The 18,834-nt window shown below is 36.5% G+C and overlaps 1 protein-coding gene across 1 annotated transcript in view; it reads right to left on the bottom strand.

Moving 5' to 3' along the window:
* The window catches only part of PGAP1 (post-GPI attachment to proteins 1), a 79,195-nt gene that overhangs the window by 1,274 nt on the left and 59,087 nt on the right, over nucleotides 1–18,834 (bottom strand). Inside the window, exons 21-26 of the mRNA XM_003796075.3 lie at nucleotides 6,730–6,820; nucleotides 5,600–5,797; nucleotides 4,466–4,601; nucleotides 2,396–2,446; nucleotides 1,721–1,908; nucleotides 415–519 (exon numbers count right to left, since the gene is read on the bottom strand). Of these exons, the coding sequence (XP_003796123.1) occupies nucleotides 415–519; nucleotides 1,721–1,908; nucleotides 2,396–2,446; nucleotides 4,466–4,601; nucleotides 5,600–5,797; nucleotides 6,730–6,820 (769 nt within the window). The remainder of the gene's footprint in view (nucleotides 1–414; nucleotides 520–1,720; nucleotides 1,909–2,395; nucleotides 2,447–4,465; nucleotides 4,602–5,599; nucleotides 5,798–6,729; nucleotides 6,821–18,834) is intronic.

The following is an 18,834-nucleotide window of genomic DNA, read 5'->3' on the forward strand; positions in this document are numbered from 1 at the left end:
AAAAAAAAAAAAAAAAAAAAAAAAAAAATCAACAAATGAAAAATCATTTTATTATGTAGAATTTCAAACACATACAAAATTAGACTACAGTCAAATTATGGCTAATCTTCTTTCACCTATACCCCATTCACTTCTTTTGTACTTTTTGGAAGCAAATCTTAAGCATCCTATCTTTTAAGGATTAACTTTTTAAAGAAAAACCAATGTGATTATATTCTAATAAGTTAAACCTACATTCAAGAAAATAAATATAAAATACTTGCATATAAACCACTTGCATATAAAGCACTGTTCTGGCTTTACTTTCAGGAACAGTCACATAGATTAGGAATAAAAGGTATGTTTCAGACATAAAATAAAGGGTGATAAAGGGCAGGAACATATGTGAGAAAAAGAAAGATTAAACTATTGTACCTTGATTTTATTGAAACAGTGTAAGTATTTCCAAGAACTGCCACAGTTGGAATAAGGATAAAGGCCAAAGGTTTACATGGATCAGGAGTAAGTTTAAAACAATATCTACAATAAAAAGAAAAAATAAAACATGAATCAACAAAGCAGACCTGATCTTATTTTTGAGAACTCATTCTGTGCCCTGGATAGTGTTGTCATGTCACAGCTCATAGCAACCTCAAACTCTTGGGCTTAAGCGATCTTCTTGCCTCAGCCTCTGGCACCTGCCAGAATTCCTGGCTAGCCTTTCTGTTTTTGGTAGAGGCAGGGTCACTCTTGCTCAGGGTGGTCTTGAACTCTGGAGCTCAAGCAATAGGCCTCCCCTAGAGTGCTAGGATCATAGGGGCCAATCTGCACCTGGCCAATCTGATCACTTTAAATTACCAGAATCAACACAAATAATTGTTAAAATATTCCAGTAGCAATATGGATATAAGAGTGCTCTAGATAGCTAAAGAGATCTCTGTTAAGTAATTTTTTCTCTAGATCATTTTATATCCAAGGTTATGGAAAATTATGTTTAGAAACTACTAAAGGAAATTACAACACCCAGTATGAATGAATACACTTCCTTTTTACAACAGGTAGATGTCTAAAAGATCATATATGAAATTTTAAAGACACAAATTATTGAAAATATATTAATGTTACTCCATAACAAAAGAGAAAATGAACATTTATATAGAGATAACTGCCCATTATCTTTTTAAAAATCCAATTCATCTCTTCCATTTGTTGACAGTAAGATGTCTACAACCTTTCAGAATCACAAATTATGCTCCTCAAATAATTCTGACAACAAATCTCTGAACAAAAATCTGGATCTTGACTAGAAAGAGGAACAAAGAAAGGATATTAACATCTAGTAACCTTTGATTTAATTATTGAACTTACTGTGGGTCTATGAACTTTTAAAAACAATACTTCTAGTTTTTAGATAATTGGAAAGTTTTATATCATTTTTAAAAACTATACTGATGAAGGGTTTTCAACTGCCACTTGAGTGAAGTGGCTTTTAGTTAGCAATTAACCAATAAATAAAAATTCAATTCACTCTTTTTGGTTAGTTTTTGAAGAAGTTTATATTTCTAATATTTATGTTTGCATATTAAGGAAGCAAATGTGAGTATATTAAAAATAAATTGCAGGTAATAAGTAGCTTCTTGTTCTTAAGAAATTTCTATGGATCATTAGGGATCTAGTAAGTCTCTACAGTGGTATTTATTGTTTGAACCATATAAAAAATAATTATACAAATAAAACACACCTAAGATTCTTTAACCAATAAATTAGAGATGGCATGCTGAGTAATACAATCCATGTTAATAAGTTAACGACAGTACTGTGCATTCGAAGACTGTCTTCAGCATCATTAGCAGATAAATGAAGATGGTGTGCTGTCACGTCTTTACGGTGATTGAACTTTTTTTCACTTCTTCTAGAGTGTTTAGGATTCTATAAGGCAATAAAATAAAAATATCAAGATACTAAGTAAACAAAAATAAGTTTAAGATAATATTTTATTCAAAATTATACTAAATTACTTAACAGCTAAATACATACATCTTTCCATTACCAAACTGACATAAAATAGTGAAATTACTTTGTTTGAAAGCATTTAAAAGTAGTAATAGTTATAAAACTTCTGTTCCTTTGACTTTTTTCCACTCCTGAGAATATATCCTCTAAGTAATTATTCAGAGTAAAATTTAAAAGACTATCATTTGTAAAAATGACATAGGTAGCAACAGAGAACAAATTTAAATTTAGAATAATTTAAGTCTGTTTTAATATTCATTAGGTTCACTTTTCTTAAAGTAACTTAAATTGGTAATATTATATCTTTTAAATACTTTAAAATCATAACCTTTAAAAAAAAAACTCATATTTTCCCATGTTTTTTCATATTAAAATTATGGTGAGTATTAAAAATAAAACTTACCACAGACTGCTTATTTTTAAAAGTTGTGAGGCTGGCTTGCAGATGAATAATCTATAGGAAAGAAAAACTAATTTTATCTTGAAAAAAAAGTATAGGCCTCTTTTATTAAAACTCAGAAGCACTGTAATCTGAAAATATTAAAATCTTAAATACTTGTTTTGGAAACATATATACTAAAATTTTAAACAACCAAAAATTCATTTAAACATTTAAACATATTCTGTTAGAAAACACAAAACAATAACTACACATGCTTGCTATTATGAATTAAAAAAACAAAAATGTAAAACAAAACAAACTTCCAGAGTATGTTGGGGCCAGAATATATTGCTATACCTTTTAAATCCAATAAAAGTCTATGTTTGAATGATGTCTTTTTATTTTATTTTATTTTTTTATGTTGTATTGAATGGTAACTATGTACATTAATGCACTTCTGGGGTACAGTGTGGTGTTTTCACACACAATCCGAAACACTTCCACCAAACTGGTTAACATAGCCTTCATGTCATTTTCTTAGTTATTGTGTTAAAATGTTCATATTCTACTCTTAGAAAGATTCACTTGTACCCTTGTAAGATAAACCACAGAAGTGATCCCTCCAATCCCCCTCCCTCCACCCATTCGCCTCTCCCTTCCCCCTCCCCCCTCCCTGTATTCTTAGGCTGTTATTAGGTTATGGCTTTCATATAAAAGGTATAAATTAGTTTCATAATAGGGATGTGTACATTGGATACTTTTTCTTCCATTCTTGTGATACTTTGCTAAGAAGAACATTTTCCAGCTCCATCCATGTGAACTGAAGGACGTAAAGTCTCCATCTTTCTTTATGGCTGCATAGTATTCCATGGTGTACATATACAGAATGATCTCTTAATGTGTCTTGTGAGTCAGACTTGATTATATTCGATATAGTAAAAGAATTTAACATATTTTACATATTTCAAATCTCTGAAAATCTGAACTCAATTATATAAAATGGTGAAATGTTTATCAGAACCTAACAAAATCTATAAATTTGTTAGGTTTTCTTAAATTAAGTATTTAAAAAACTTTTGGTTGTTGGGTCAGTTGTTTAAAATACTGCATTTTAAAAATACTAAAAATATTACTAAAAATCAAAGCATCCCTAAATAATTTTTTCAGAGGCATATAAATTTCCTTTGGAAAACTTAAAATAATCTATACTGTGCATGTATTAGCATTAAAAACAAAGGTAAATGTACCTTTGTTTAAAAAGGAAAGGTATTATCCACTCTGATGTTAACTGTCCATAAGACTACCATAGAGAATATGCACTTGTATATAATAACCTCCTTGATTTTTTTGCGAAGCTATCAGTCTTCTCAGCAGTGTTTTCCACTTCCTCAATAAAATTATTACCCTAATATTTTTATCATTGTCTTCTGATTCTTCATCAACATTTGCAATATTTTACATTATCTTGGCATGATTTAGCTTGATTCCTCTGACAAAGCTTTTTGTCTCTCACCCATTTAGCAAGGCATGAATAAAAAGGGCTCTAGTAAAATGTTAAAACAAAAAGCACTTAGAAGATCAAGAAACAATCTAAAATAGATTATATCTTATCCTTTATTTTTTAAACCAAAAATATCTCAACTCAGGTCAATGATTTCAGTTCCAAAATTAACTGTCTATGATTTAAAGAACTAAAATATTTGAAAACACCTTCTTACTCCTATAATCCCAGCACTCAAGAAGTCCAAGGCAAGAGGATTGCTTGAGCTCAGGAGTTTGAGACTCTGTCTCTACTAAAGGTAGAAAACTTGGCTGGGCCTGGTGGCACACACCTGAAGTCACAGCTACTACAGGGGCTAGGGCAAGAGGATCAGTTGAACCCAGGAGTTTGCGGTTGCAGTGAGCTATGATGATGCCCCTGCATTCTACCCAGGGTGGGGGTGGGAAGGAACCTTTATATTAAATGATGTCTTTAGCCTACACAAAAGGCTACTACAGTGGTACTTAAATTTTTGTACACAACACCTACAGGACATTCTATGCCTGTCTAATACAAAGCCCCATCATTCTGGCTTTACTGATCTGACATACCTTAAACACATAGTGAAGGTAAGAAAGAAGTATGGCAAGTGCTCCGCAAGTTGTCCAACCGACTATGATCAAAACAACTGTCAAAAAGGGCAAGTCTGGTGATAGCATCTTGATATCTTTAGGAAGTTCAGAGGGTCTGGAATTAGAAGAATGAAGTTTTAGAAAATATATTAAAAGATATTTATGTAGTCACATATAAGAAAAAAAATGATATAGTACTCTCCCAGGCTCTCCTGATTATTAATATGCAAATCTCATAAGGTAAAAAGTAAGGTATTTTTTTTTAAAAAAGCAAGTGGCCCCAGATATTTGATTTTAAGTTCTGTAATACACTGAAGATAGCTCCTCTTCTATTTGCATACACTATGGCTGATGTTTGTACTAAGGAAGGAAAAAATGTTGCCAAAGATAACCATTAATTATAGACCCTGTGCCACACATCTCTAATCTTGACTGGAGGAGAAACAATTTCCTATTTTTATTTCTTAAAGCCTCAAGATCATATGCTTGATGGTATTACAACCAGAAACCCCTGTCTGAAGGTCTCAGAAAGTTAGAGGGAGAAGCATCACCCCATAATCCCTTCCGTGACAGAAAATCACATAACCTTTATAGTAAGGAGGTGTGGCAATATAAACTAGATTGGTGATTTACCAGGAAAGCCTATCAGTAACTATAGATTCAAACTGTGTCTTTGGGCCTATAATAAAACTCAGTCTAGGCAATGTATTTAAAACTTTTATACATCTCATCTGATCTAATGCTAAATATCTTGATTATAGTCTTTTGCCCTCAGGTTTAATTATAGATGTGAGTATATAAAAGCAATGCCAGAGTTACAATCCCTCTTGGGAAAAGATTCCCAACAGTGAAATTAAAAAATACTTGTGCAATTTGTCAAACTTTTTTTGACTAACTCTTGAGCACTAAGGCCAAAATCAAATGTAGCATTTAACATGTAATAAATGATTAGCTTTGACAAAGACTTGTTAACACTAAGGCATATTTTGCTAGTTATACATTGTTCCTTAGAAAATAATTTAGCAAAACAATTAATTTTAAGGTTCTCTATCAGTATATAATTATTTCTTAACTAAAGAGCAATAAGAAAGCTATTCATTTTTCATTCTTTACCTTTTTAAAGCTAACCACAATGAAGAAAGGAGTCGCACAGATGCAGAGGATAACAGGGCACTCCAGTAGGCAGTACAAGTTCCAAAGAGAAAGAGAATCAAGGACACAAGGGGGAAACACATGCTCTGACTAGTTAGCACCATGGCATCTAACTCTGGCAGTAGTAATGTGTCCCACAATTCTTTAAACCATTTATACCTATGGAGAAAAGAAGGCATAAAATAAAAGTGTAAAAACCCAACTGACATGCAAGGATTTAATATTTGAGGAGTCTGACTATTCACTAGGATACTCAACTTAAAATTATACTAAAATTTTTTTTAGGTCTTTGTGTGGAAAGTCATTTATCTTCTAAGTGAGCCTATCAATCTTCAAAGATCTGAGTCCTGTGTCTCAGTAGTTTCACTGCCCCCTATTTAATCCTATATGAAGTAATGTGTTTTTAAAGAAATCAAATAGTTCAGTTTGTTGTAATGACAGAAAATCTAAGAAACAGTTCTTAACCAAAACACACATAATAGGAATAAATTAAGAATGAAATGTTAACTAGGGTAGAGAGGTCTAAAACGTACTTTGCATAGAAGAGAAAGTAATCAGAGGTACTGTTTTCATTGGTACCCTATAACGATTTGTGTTTGAATCTAGGACACTCCAAGATCGTGGACCATATGTCTCTATTTGCGAATTTGTTAAAGGCTGGTAAATTTATAGTCTATGTTATTTTATTTTTAGAGATCGGGTATCACTGTCTTGTTCCCAGGTGGTATCAAACTCCTGGCCTCAAGTAATCTTCCTTCCTCAGCTTCCTGAGGAGCTGGGATTACAGGCATGAGTTGTGCCCAGCTCCAATTTAAGTTTAGATTGATACATCTAAATTCTATAATTACTTTTGAAACCCAGCCCTAGCCAAAAACTGCAAAAAACAAATAAATTCTATAATTACTTTTGAAATGATTATATCATATAAGTAGTTTTTGATATACTTATTAGGTCTTCGCCAAAAGGAGAAAAATTCTGTTTAATGGAACAATTGCCAAATTTGTATGAAAATTTATTGCATTATGGAACCAAACATAATGTTTTATATATAAAACAAAATTAAAATCATTATCACAGATAATAACACTTACCCCAATAGAAACTTAGTCATAATTACAAAAGGATCAACTTTGTATGGTTTGGCTTCTTTATCCAATATGGTAGCATATTCCAAGCAATAACCTAGTGATTAAAAAAAAAAATCACATACAATAGAGAATTCACACTAAGTATGAGATGTATTATATCCTGCACTCTCTGTAAGAACATTTTTCATATCAGAGAAAGAATTACTGTCACAGAGACTCATCTTAAAAGATTTAAAATTAATGTTAATTCAATGGTTCTTATATAATAGCACATCCAATCACTTGTGTAACAAATTCTAGAAGTCAAAGCTGGAGTTTCACCATCCATATTTTGAAAAAGGTCCACAAGTGACATTTTAAACAGTTTTATTGGCTGTAAGTCTCAGACCATACAATTCACACATTTAAATTCAATGGTTTTTATAGTGTATTCACAGTTATGCACCCATCACCACAATTAGTCTTAGAACATTTTCATTACCCACAAAAGAATCCCTGTTCATCTTAATCCCTGTTCACTCCCAACATTTCTCCTCCATAGGCAATCACTAATCTACTTTTTTCCTCTACAGATGCACTAATTCTGAATATTTTATATAAATGGAATCATATATGTGGTCCTTTGTGTTTTTTCATATCCTCCTGTCTTTCACTTAGCATTTTTCAAGATTCATTCATATTGTAGGAAGTATCAGTACTTTATTTCTTTTTACTGCTGAATAATATTCCATTGTATAAATGGATATGCCATATTTAATTTACCCATTCATCAACCGATAGACATCTGGGTTGTTTTTTGGGGGGACAGTCTCACTATATTACCCTTGGTAGAGTGCTGTGGCTTTACAGCTCACAGCAACCTCAAATTATTGGGCTCAAGCGAGTCTCTTGTCTCAGCCTCCCAAGTAGCTGGGCCTATAGGTGCCCACCACAACACCTGACTATTTTTAGAGAGGGAGGGTTTTGCTCTGGCTCAGGCTGGTCTTGAACTCGAGCTCAGGCAATCCACCTACCTCAGCCTCCCACAGTGCTAGGATTACAGGCATGAGCCACTGCGCCCAGCCGACATCTGGGTTGTTTCTACTTTTTGGCTGTTATGAACACTGGCATACAAGTTTTTGTATGAATGTGTGCTTTCATTTTTCTTGGAATATTCCTAGGAGTGGATAAGCTGAAATATACAGTAACTCTTTAATCATTTGAGGAAATTAAAACTGTTTTTCAAAGTGCCTATTTTACCTTCTTGCCAGCAGTATATAAGGGTTCTACTTTTTCCATATACTCATTAAAACTTATCTGTCTTTTTTATTATAGTAAGTGATTTTTGGCATTCATCCTTGGTTTGAACTACCTCTTTAACTGGTTGAAGGCATAACCCCATACTTAAATTTTCTAGATTAACCAACATCAAACATCCCTGGGGTCTCTGTGGACTCTCTAGACTCTGACAGGTGCAAAGCCCCAGCACATCTGCTTATTGGAGGGAATAGGACCTCAGCCCTGTGGGGTCACCAGTGACTGGGTGTGAAGGAGGAGCAAAGTGGAAAAAGAGACACAGCCCCCTGGTCCAATCTGCTACTGGGCGGTCCTTTCTGACTCCACAGATTACCGGAGTGAGCCAAATGTGAGCAGCCAATAGACCTCTGCCATGTAGTTGCTGGAGACCTTTTGAACTCTCCAACTTGAGAGTTCGTACTGACTGGGTCAATTGGTTTGGCACTCCTAGCCTGGGCCAATCACCCAAGGACCCTCTTGGGTGGTACCCTGGTTGTGTGGTAACAGGAAGGGTTGATTTTCCTCTTCCAGTTGTTGTCCATGGCAGGGGTAGGGTGTCTTACTTGCTTGTATTTCTCCATAGCTAAGACTTCAAACCAGAGTCACTGATCCACTAGGATTAGACAAGGACTAGCTGAACACACAACAGAGCCACCTAACCCCACCACACCAAGCAGGTTTCCTCAGCCTCAGATCGTAATACTATACGGATCCTGTGCAAAGCTGTAGGGGAAAAAGCTGCAGTCACCAGTCACAGATCCTTAACAAAGGGCTGGTTAACTACAACTCCAGGAGCTCCCAATCCAATTTCACCTTACCTGCCCATCTAGCCAGCCAGTAAAAAACAATCATGAGATGGAATCAGCGGGAAAATTCTGGCAACATAAATAATCAGAGTAGATCAACTCCCTCATGGAATGATATGGCAGACACAAGATCCCATTCATAAACAAACAGCTGAGATGTCAGAAATCAAGTTCAGAATCTGGATAGCAAATAAGATCAATAGAATGGAGGCAAGGATGGAATCAGAATTTCAGGGAGTTATTCAAAAGATGTCTCAAGAATTCAATTAATTCAAAGACAAAAATCACCAAAGATTTTGACACATTGAGGCAAGAACTTGCAGCCCTCAAAGATCTGAGAAATACAGTAGAATACTTCAGTAACAGAATGGAACAGGCAAAGAAAGGATCTCTGACATTGAAGACAAAGCTTCTGAATGCTCCCAAATGCTCAATGAGGAAAAAAAGTGGAGAATAAAAATGGATCATTCTCTCAGAGAGCTCTGGGATAATTTGAAGAGATCTAATATTTGCCTTATAGGAATACCTGAAGGTGATGAGGATGTAGTGAAGGATACAGAAGCTTTACTTCAGGAAATAATCAAAGAGAATGTTCCAGACATGCCAAGAGATTCTGAAATCCAGATAGCAGACAGTTTCAGAACACTAGCACGACTCAATACAAATAAAAATTCTCATAGACACATTATAATTAGCTTCGCCAAAGTTAATATGAAGGAGAAAATTCTGCAAGCAGCCAGACGTAAGAAAACCATAACCTATGAGGGAAAGAACATTAGAATGACTGCAGATCTCTCTGCTGAAACCATTCAAGCTAGAAGAGTGTGGTCATTGACATTTAATCTCCTTAAACAAAATAACTTTCAACCCAGGATCCTGTATCCAGCTAAACTGAGTTTCATTTACGATGGAGAAATTAAATACTTTAATGACATGCATATGTTGAAGAAATTTGCCATAACTAAACCAGCTCTCCAGGATATTCTCAGACCTAACCTCCATAATGACCAGCACAATCCACCACAAAAGTAAACTCATTCAGAAACTTTTGATCAAATTCCAACTTCCACAGTTGGCGAAAGGATTAAAAATGTCCACTGGTCTTTTGAAAAACTCGATACCCAAAATATTACCAGGCTCATCAATACTCTTAATTAATGTGAATGGCTTAAATTGCCCTCTAAAGAGGAACTGGTTGGCTGACTGGATACAAAAACTCAGGCCAGACTTCTGTTGCATTCAAGAATCTCACCTGACCTTAAAAGATAAACGTAGATTCAAAGTGAAAGGATAGTCATCTATATTCCAGGCAAATGGAAATCAGAAAAAAGCAAGTGTTGCAATTTTATTTGCAGATACAATAGGCTTTAAATCAACAACAGTAAGGAAAGATAAGGATGGTCACTTCATATTTGTTAAGGGCAATACTCAACATGATGAGATTTCAATTATTAACATTTATGCACCCAACCAGAATGCGTCTTGATTTGTAAGAAAGACTCTAACAGACATGAGCAATGTGATTTCCTCCAGCACCATTAATAGTCGGAGATTTTAACACCCCTTTGGCAGTGTTGGATAGATCCTCCAATAAGAAGCTAAGCAAAGAAATTTTACACTTAAACTTACCCATTTAACAATTGCATTTAACAGATATCTTAAGAAAATTTCATCCTAACAAAACCAAACACACATTCTTCTCATCAGCCCATGGATCATCCTCCAAAATTGATCACATCTTAGGTCACAAGACTAACTTCAGCAAATTTAAAAGAATGGAAATCATTCCTTGTATTTTCTCAGACTATCTCTGAATAAAAGTTGAACTCAGTAACAACAGAAATCTGCATATGCTTACCAAAACATGGAAACTAAATAACCTCATGCTGAATGATAGCTGAGTCATAGATGAGATTAAGAAGGAAATTACCAAATTTTTGGAACAAAACAATAATGAAGACGTGAATTACCAGAACCTTGGGATACCACAAAGGCAGTCCTAAGAGGGAAATTTATAGCACTGCAAGCCTTCCTCAAGAGAATGGAAAGAGAGGAAGTCAACAACTTAATGGGACGTCTCAAGCAACTGGAAAAGGAAGAACATTTCAACCCTAGACCCAGCAGAAGAAAAGAAATAACTAAAATTAGAACAGAACTAAATGAAATTGAAAACAAAAGAATCATACAACAAATGGATCAATCAAAAAATTGGTTTTTTGAAAAGGTCAATAAAATAGATAAACCTTTGGTTAACCTAACCAAAAGCATAAGAGTAAAATCCCTAATTTCATCAATCAGAAATGAGAAAGGCCAAATAACAACAGACTCCTCAGAAATTAAAAAAATCCTTAATGAATATTACATAAAACTCTATTCTCAGAAGTATGAAAACCTGAAGGAAATAAATCAATACGTGGAAACACAACACCTTCCTAGACTTAGCCAGAAAGCAGTGGAAATGTTGAACAAGTCTATGACAAGTTCTGAAATAGCATCAAGTATAAGAAATCTCCCCAAAAAGAAAAACCTGGGACCAAATGGCTTCACATCAGAATTCTATCAAACCTTTAAAGAGGAACTAGTACCTATATTACTTAACCTTCTCCAAAACATAAAAAAAGAAGGAATACTTCTCAACACATTCTATGAAGCAAATATTACTGTGATTCCCAAACCAGGAAAAGACCCAACAAGAAAAGAAAATTATAGACTAATATCTCTAATGAATATTGATGCAAAAATATTCAATAAGATCCTAGCAAACAGAATCCAACAACACATCAAACAAATTATACATCATGACCAGGTGGGTTTCATCCCAGAATCCCAAGGATGGTTCAATATACATTAATATATAAATATAATACATCACATAAACAAATTAAAAAACAAAGACCATATGATTTTCTCAATTGATGCAGAAGAAACTTTTGATAATATTCAGCATCCTTTCATGATCAGAACACTTAAGAAAATTGGTAAAGAAAGAACATTTCTTAAATTGATAGAGGCCATCTACAGCAAACCCACAGCCAATATTGTATTGAATGGAGTAAAATTGAAATCATTTCCACTCAGCTCAGGAACCAGGCAAGGATTGTCCCCACTGCTTTTTAACATTGTAATGGAAGTGTTAGCCATCACAATCAGGCAAGAGAAGGCAGTCAAGGGGATCCAAATAGGACCAGAGGAGATCAAACTGTCTCTCTCTTTTTTTTTTTTTCAAGCTGCTTCTCTTCGCAGATGATGTTTGTATATCTGGAAAACCCCAGGGACTCAACTATAAAACTCCTAGAAGTGATCAAGGAATACAGCAATGTCTCAGGATACAAAATTAACATTCACAAATCTGTGGCCTTTATATATACCAACACCAGTCAAGGGGAAAAAACAACCAAGGACTCTATTTCCTTTACAATACTGCCAAAAAAAGATGAAATATCTGAGAGTGTATCTAACTAAAGATGTGAAAGGTCTCTATAAAGAGAACTATGAAACTCTAAGAAATAGCTGAAGATGTTAACAAATGGAAAAATATACCATGCTCATGACTGGGAAGAATCAACATTGTTAAAATCTCTATAGGCAATCTACAAATTTAATGCGATCCCTATTAAAGCACCTCTGTCATACTTTAAAGACCTGGAAAAATTAGTACTTTGTTTTATATGGGTACTATTTGTTTATATTAGTACTATTATTTTATTAGTACTTTGTTTTCATAACAGAAAAAACCTCAAATAGCCAAGACATTACTCAGAAATAAAAACAAATCAGGAGGAATCATGCTTCCAGACTTCAGACTATACTATAAATCTGTAGTGATCAAAACAGCATGGTATTGGCACAAAAATAGAGAGGTAGATGGGGTGGTGTCTGTGGCTCAAAGGAGTAGGGCGCCAGCTCCATATACCGGAGGTGGCGGGTTCAGCCCTGGCCAAAAACTGCAAAAAAAAAAAAAAAAAATAGAGAGGTAGATGTATGGAACAGAATTGAAGACCAAGAGGTGAACCCAGATACTTATCGTCATTTGATCTTTGATAGGTCTATCAAAAATATAAATTGGGGGAAAGATTCCCTCTTTAACAAATGGTGCTGGGTGAAATTGGCTAGCGACCTGTAGAAGACTGAAAATGGACCCATACTTTTCTCCTCTAACAAAAATTAACTTTTGCTGGTTAAAGGACTTAAACTTAAGACATGAAACTATAAAAATTATTGGAGAGAGTGCAGGGGAAACACTTGAAAAAATTGGCCTGGGAGAATACTTTATGAGGAGGACACCCCGGGCAATTGAAGCAACATCAAAAGTATACCAGCGCCTCTCAGAGCTCCAATTATTGGCTTCCACCATTAGATAAACCCTGGCAACTTCTTGAAACTCCTCTGGACAGTCCAGGAAAAGAAAACTTACCCAGGGACCATGCTTCAAGTGCAGTATAACTGGCCACTGGGTCAAGGAATGCCCAAATCCGCCCCCTCAACCCATGTCCAGCCTTTGGAGGTCCTCACTGGAAGTCTGACTGCCCAGGTCCTTCTCGGTTTGCAGTCACTCCCAGGACATGGCTGAATTCCCCAACCTCATGGGCTTGGCCACTGAAGAGTGATGGTTCCTGGAGAGTCAGCAGGCCCCTTGGATGGTCACCAGGACTGAGTTCCAGGCATCTTTGCTAACGAAAAGTAAGCCAGTCTCTTTTCTGACTGATCCTGGGGCCACCTACTACATCTTACCCTCCTACAAGGGTCCTTTATAACAGAGATCTTGGTGCTAGGTAGAAATTGATGGCAATCTGCTATGCTCTCATGCTACTACGCTACTCCACTTTGTGGTGTTCACTCTCTGAACACTCGTTTTCACATTCATTCCTTATTCCTTCATGCAGCGTTCCCCTACTAGGCAGAGATATCCTCTCAAGATTACAAGCAACATTGACTATTCTCACCAGCTCCCATCTCTCACTACCTATCCTGCTCCTCTCTAACCCCTCTGTTCTCTCAATCTGGCCTCCCCATAGACTCCATCATGTGGGATACCGCTCTTCTTTCTATAGTCTACCATCATTCACCCATTCTCATTACCCTCTGACCCCAACATTCATCCTTCCCTTAAACAATTCCCAATCTGCATAGAGGCCCTCAAGGGTGTTAAATCACTCATCCTCAAACTTCTGTTGGCGGGTATTCTCAAACCTACTAACTTGCCCTACAACACTCTCATCCTTCCTGTATAAAAAACCAATGATTCATATCAGTTAGCATAAGACTTGCAGGCCATCAATGAAATAATTCAGCCTATCCACTCATTAGTAATCCCTATACCCTCCTATCTACCATTCCATCCAATTATCTCCCACTACACAATTTTAGATCTCAAAGATGCCATTTTAACCATCCCCATCCATGAGCTCTCCCAACCCCTCCTTGCCTTCATCTGGACCAAACTTGAGTCCTCTACCAGCCAACAATTCACCTGGACAGTTCTCCCACAAGGATTTAGAGACAGGCCTCATTACTTTGGTCTAGCACTTCAGGCCGACCTCCAGCAGTTAACTTCACCAAAAAATTCCACAGTTCTTCAGTACTTAAATGACCTTCTCTTGTGCAGCCCTTCATACACTGCCCCCCACCAAGACACCATTCACTTACTCTCTTTCCTTGCCACCAAGGGGTATAGAGTATCCCCTTCCAAAGCCCAGTTAACCTCTCCTTCTGTCCGATACCTTGGCATCCTCTTATAAGAATGAGAAAAACACATTCCCTGGACTGCATTCAGGCCATCTCATCTTTATCCTTTCCCATACCAAAAATGACCTCTTCTTCTGGGGTGGGGGGGAGGTTCTAGGATATTTTAGAGCCTGGATTCCCAATTTCATGGCCTCAGCTAAATCTCTATATGTCACTGCTAAAGGTTCTCCAACTGATCTCCTAGACCTACACCAGCTTTGGTCAAGTTCGTTCCTCTCCCTACAATTCTCTCTGTCCCAAGCACTCTCCCTCCATCTCCCTGATCCCTGCTATCCATTTTACCTCGTAGTGTCAGATCACCAAGGATGTGCAGTAGGGATCCTAACACAGAAACCTCACAATAATCACCTCCCAATAGCATTCCTCGCAAAACAGATAGAATTCACAGCCCTAGGCTGGTCCCCTTGACTCCCAGCAGTGGCAGCCACATCCCTCCTTTTCCTGGAGGCCCAGAAACTTATCTGCCATGTTTCCACATATCTTCTTAACCCTCATAACATTCCAGCCCTTTTAAAACACCAATACTTATCATCTTACCTTTCTGTACCTTGTTTACTCCAGCTCCTAATCCTCTTTATAGAAAACCCAAACCTTCACTTTCTCCCTGGCCTGGCATATAACCCCTCATCTCCATTAGCTGCCCTCCACTCACATAACCTTTACACTTCCCAGAACTCATTCCGTGACTGCTAGCCTTAATAGCGGTAACACTACACCCTGTTCCCAACATCTTCCTCTTTCTCTTACCTAGCCCTGAAGACACCTGGTTTATCTAAGACACCTTAGTTCTTCTAAGTCCACTGCTCACTCCATTACCAAGGTAGGCTTTGCTACTGTCTTCTTCCCGCATTATCGCTTCTATTACTCTTGCCCCCTGGCACCTCCTAACAATAGGCAGAACTCTTAGCCCTCACTACAGCCTTACAACTTGCATGAGGCAGCTACATTAACATATATACAGATTCTTAGTATACTTTCCACATAATCCATCACCATGCAGCCATATGGCAAGAAAGACTCATTACCACCCAAGGCTCCTCTATTATCAACACCACACTCATTAAAAACCTACTAAATACAGCCACTCTCCCAAAGGAAGTAGCCATCATTCACTGTAAAGGTCACCAAAATAACACAGATCCAATTTCCAAAGGCAACCAAAAAGCCAATATAGAAGCCAAATGGGCAGCTCAGTGCCCTTACACTCACACTACCCCAGAAGGCCAGTACTTATACTTCCATAAATTCTCTCCAGTATATACATCTGAAGAACAGGACAATTACTGGCATCTTCCCACACAGGGAGGATGGTTCCTTCAACAGGGAAAATTTATTCTTCCTTCCACCCAAGCACAGAATAACCTCTCTTCCCTCCACAACAGCCTTCATGTTGGATTTAAGCTTCTTTACACCCTTCTTTCTTGACTCCTTTCTCATCCACAATTACCTCCCCTTTTAAAACAGATAACCTCGTCTTGTACAATCTGCACCCAAGTCTCACCCTAGAGGACCATAAAAACACCCCCCTTTCCCACGCATCAGGCCTCGAGCCAAATCCCTGGACAAGACTGGCAGATTGACTTCACCAACATGCCTCCTGTACAAAAAATATAAAATTCTTCTAGTTTGGATCAATATCTTTTCAGGAAGGGTTGAAGCTTTCCCCACAACAGGTAAGAAATCCCATGAAGTTGTCTCCACCCTCCTCAACCATATTATTTCTAGATTCAGTCTTTGCAACTCCATTCAGAGCAACAACCAGGAGGAAGCAAAGAGACAAAGAGACACCACACCCATCACTCACCTCCTTGTAATTGACTAAAAAGACCAGGATGATAAGGAGGAATGTAGGAACCTATCCAAATAGAACCACCCTACCCAGGAAAGAATGTCCCACCCAGGAAGGACTGATTGGGCCAATCTCCCCCCGCCCAGCTCTTATATTCCCACCCTGCGTTAACCCAGGTGCTGACTTCTTTTTCGAACTCAGCACACTTGCACCCAAGTGAATAAAGGCCACATTGTCCACACAGAACCTGGACTCTGCTTCCTTTTGTTCATGTCTTGGAATATCTCTCATTTTCAGTCCTTAACTTCTCAAGAGGGTTCTCATGCCTATATTCCTAATAAACAAAACTCTCATTTAAAACCAAAAGGAGGGGGGCGGTAACAAAGGATGAAAGAGGTTTAGAAATATCAAATTCCTGCTATATGGACACTGTTTCATATAAAGTTATGGTCCACAGCCTTCATTTGACTACCTATAGGGGCAAATGAAGTTTAGCCATGTGAACAGGTCCCAATTTTGTCAGAAATATAACTTCAATCTGTCTTTTATAAATGAGTTGGTACTACTATCTCATGATTAAAATTCTAAAATGAAAGCTAAAAGATCTTTGTGTGTATGTCTTTAGGTGTACTTACTCATATGTACATGTATTATGTTGTATTTTGTGTCTACATGGTTAAAAATCTATGTTGTCACCCAAAATTTCCTTAAGGGATTCTACTCAGATTGGCTACAATAAATGAGTATACTTATAATCATATACTAATTAACCCAAATGCCTTTTAGTTCATGTTACTTAAAGACACTGGTTTTAAAATTATTGGCAAAATAAAAATAGAAATATCTTCAGAATTATCAGTATACATTTTTGCTTGGGTTTCCGGTAAGACATTTGTTTTGTCTCTAATAGATGTTTTAAGGTGTTAGGGTTTGACACGAAGATTATAAAACTATAAACCTAGCCAAAAACAAAATGATCTTTGTGTGATCCTTTTAAAAGAAGGATTATTGCTGGTTTAATAAAAATAGCTGTATCTTCTGAGTTATTGGGAAAAAACCCCCATATTTTACTTTTAAGGTCTTTACTTAGGTTAAAACCTGATATTCACAGGCTACAAAAATGTTAAGAAAAATAATTTAAAATGATGGCTAGTTTTTTTTTTTTTTTTTTTAATGATGGCTAGTTTTGTCTAATATCTCTTTTTTATAAGTAATCTAAGTAAATTTTTAAATATAAATTAGGTAAATGTAAATAAAATAACATTTATAAATTAACTTTTCATGTAATTTGAAATTAAAGTTACACTAAATTAATAATAGGTATTCATTAAATGTCAGAGTCACTTCCAAATAAAGTAAAAACAAACCATACCACAATGTGATTTCACCTTACTCCAGTTAGAATGGTGTTTATTAAAAAGACCAAAAATAATGGACACTGGGCATGGATTCAGAGAGAAAGGAATGCTTCCACACTGTTGGTGAGACTACAAATTGGTACAACCTCTATGGAAATCAGTATGGAGATTCCTCAAAGAACTAAAAGTAGACCTATCATTTAATCTAGGAATCCCACTACTAGGTGTTTAGCCAAATGAAAAGAAGTCATTTTATGAAAAGATAACTGCACTTGAATGTTTGCTGCAGCACAATTCACAACTGCAAACATGTGGAATCAACCCAAGTTCACATCAATACATCAATTCATCAGTGGATTAACAAAACTAAGGAATATGAGTTATCCATGAAGGAGGATGAATTAAGGCATTTTGCATCAATTTGGATGCAACTGGAGACCATTACCTTAAGTAAAGTATCTAAAGAATAGAAAAACACCATATGTACTTGTTATTAAACTAGAACTAACCTATGAACACAAGCGTGCACAAAGTGAAGTAAAATACAGTGGAAATCAAGCAAGGGGAGGCTTGGCGCCCACAGCACAGTGGTCCCGGTGCAGGTCACATGCACCAAGGTTGGCAGGTTTGAACATGGCTTAGGCCAGCTAAACAATGACAATTGCAACAACAACAACAGAAAGAATAGCCGGGTGTTGTGGTGGGTGCCTGTGTCCCAGCTACTTGGGAGGCTGAGGCAAGAGAATCACTTAAGCCCAAGAATTTGAAGTTGCTGTGAGCTGTGACACCACAACACTCTACTGAGGGTGACATAGTGAGATTTTGTCTCAAAAAAAAAAAAAAGTATTTGCAATTAGCCTTAGTCCAAATTGCTTTTTGTAGAAAAGACTCGAACAAGTACTCATGAACAGAAATTTCTAATAACTTTAAGATCAATGCATTAAATAAACCTTTCTAGAACTTTGATGAAGATATCAACGGGTTCATGAAACTGCTTGTTAAGATCACGCAAAACAAAAATTAATGATAACTGATAATATTTTTGTGACATGGCATCATAACTCACAGCCACCTCAAACTCTTGGGCTCAAAACATTTCTCTTGGATAGGCGCCTGTGGCTCAAGTGGCTAAGAC

Source organism: Otolemur garnettii, unplaced genomic scaffold (genome assembly GCF_000181295.1).
Source record: "Otolemur garnettii isolate 467f Iridium unplaced genomic scaffold, OtoGar3 scaffold00100, whole genome shotgun sequence".
Lineage (NCBI taxonomy): Eukaryota > Metazoa > Chordata > Mammalia > Primates > Galagidae > Otolemur > Otolemur garnettii.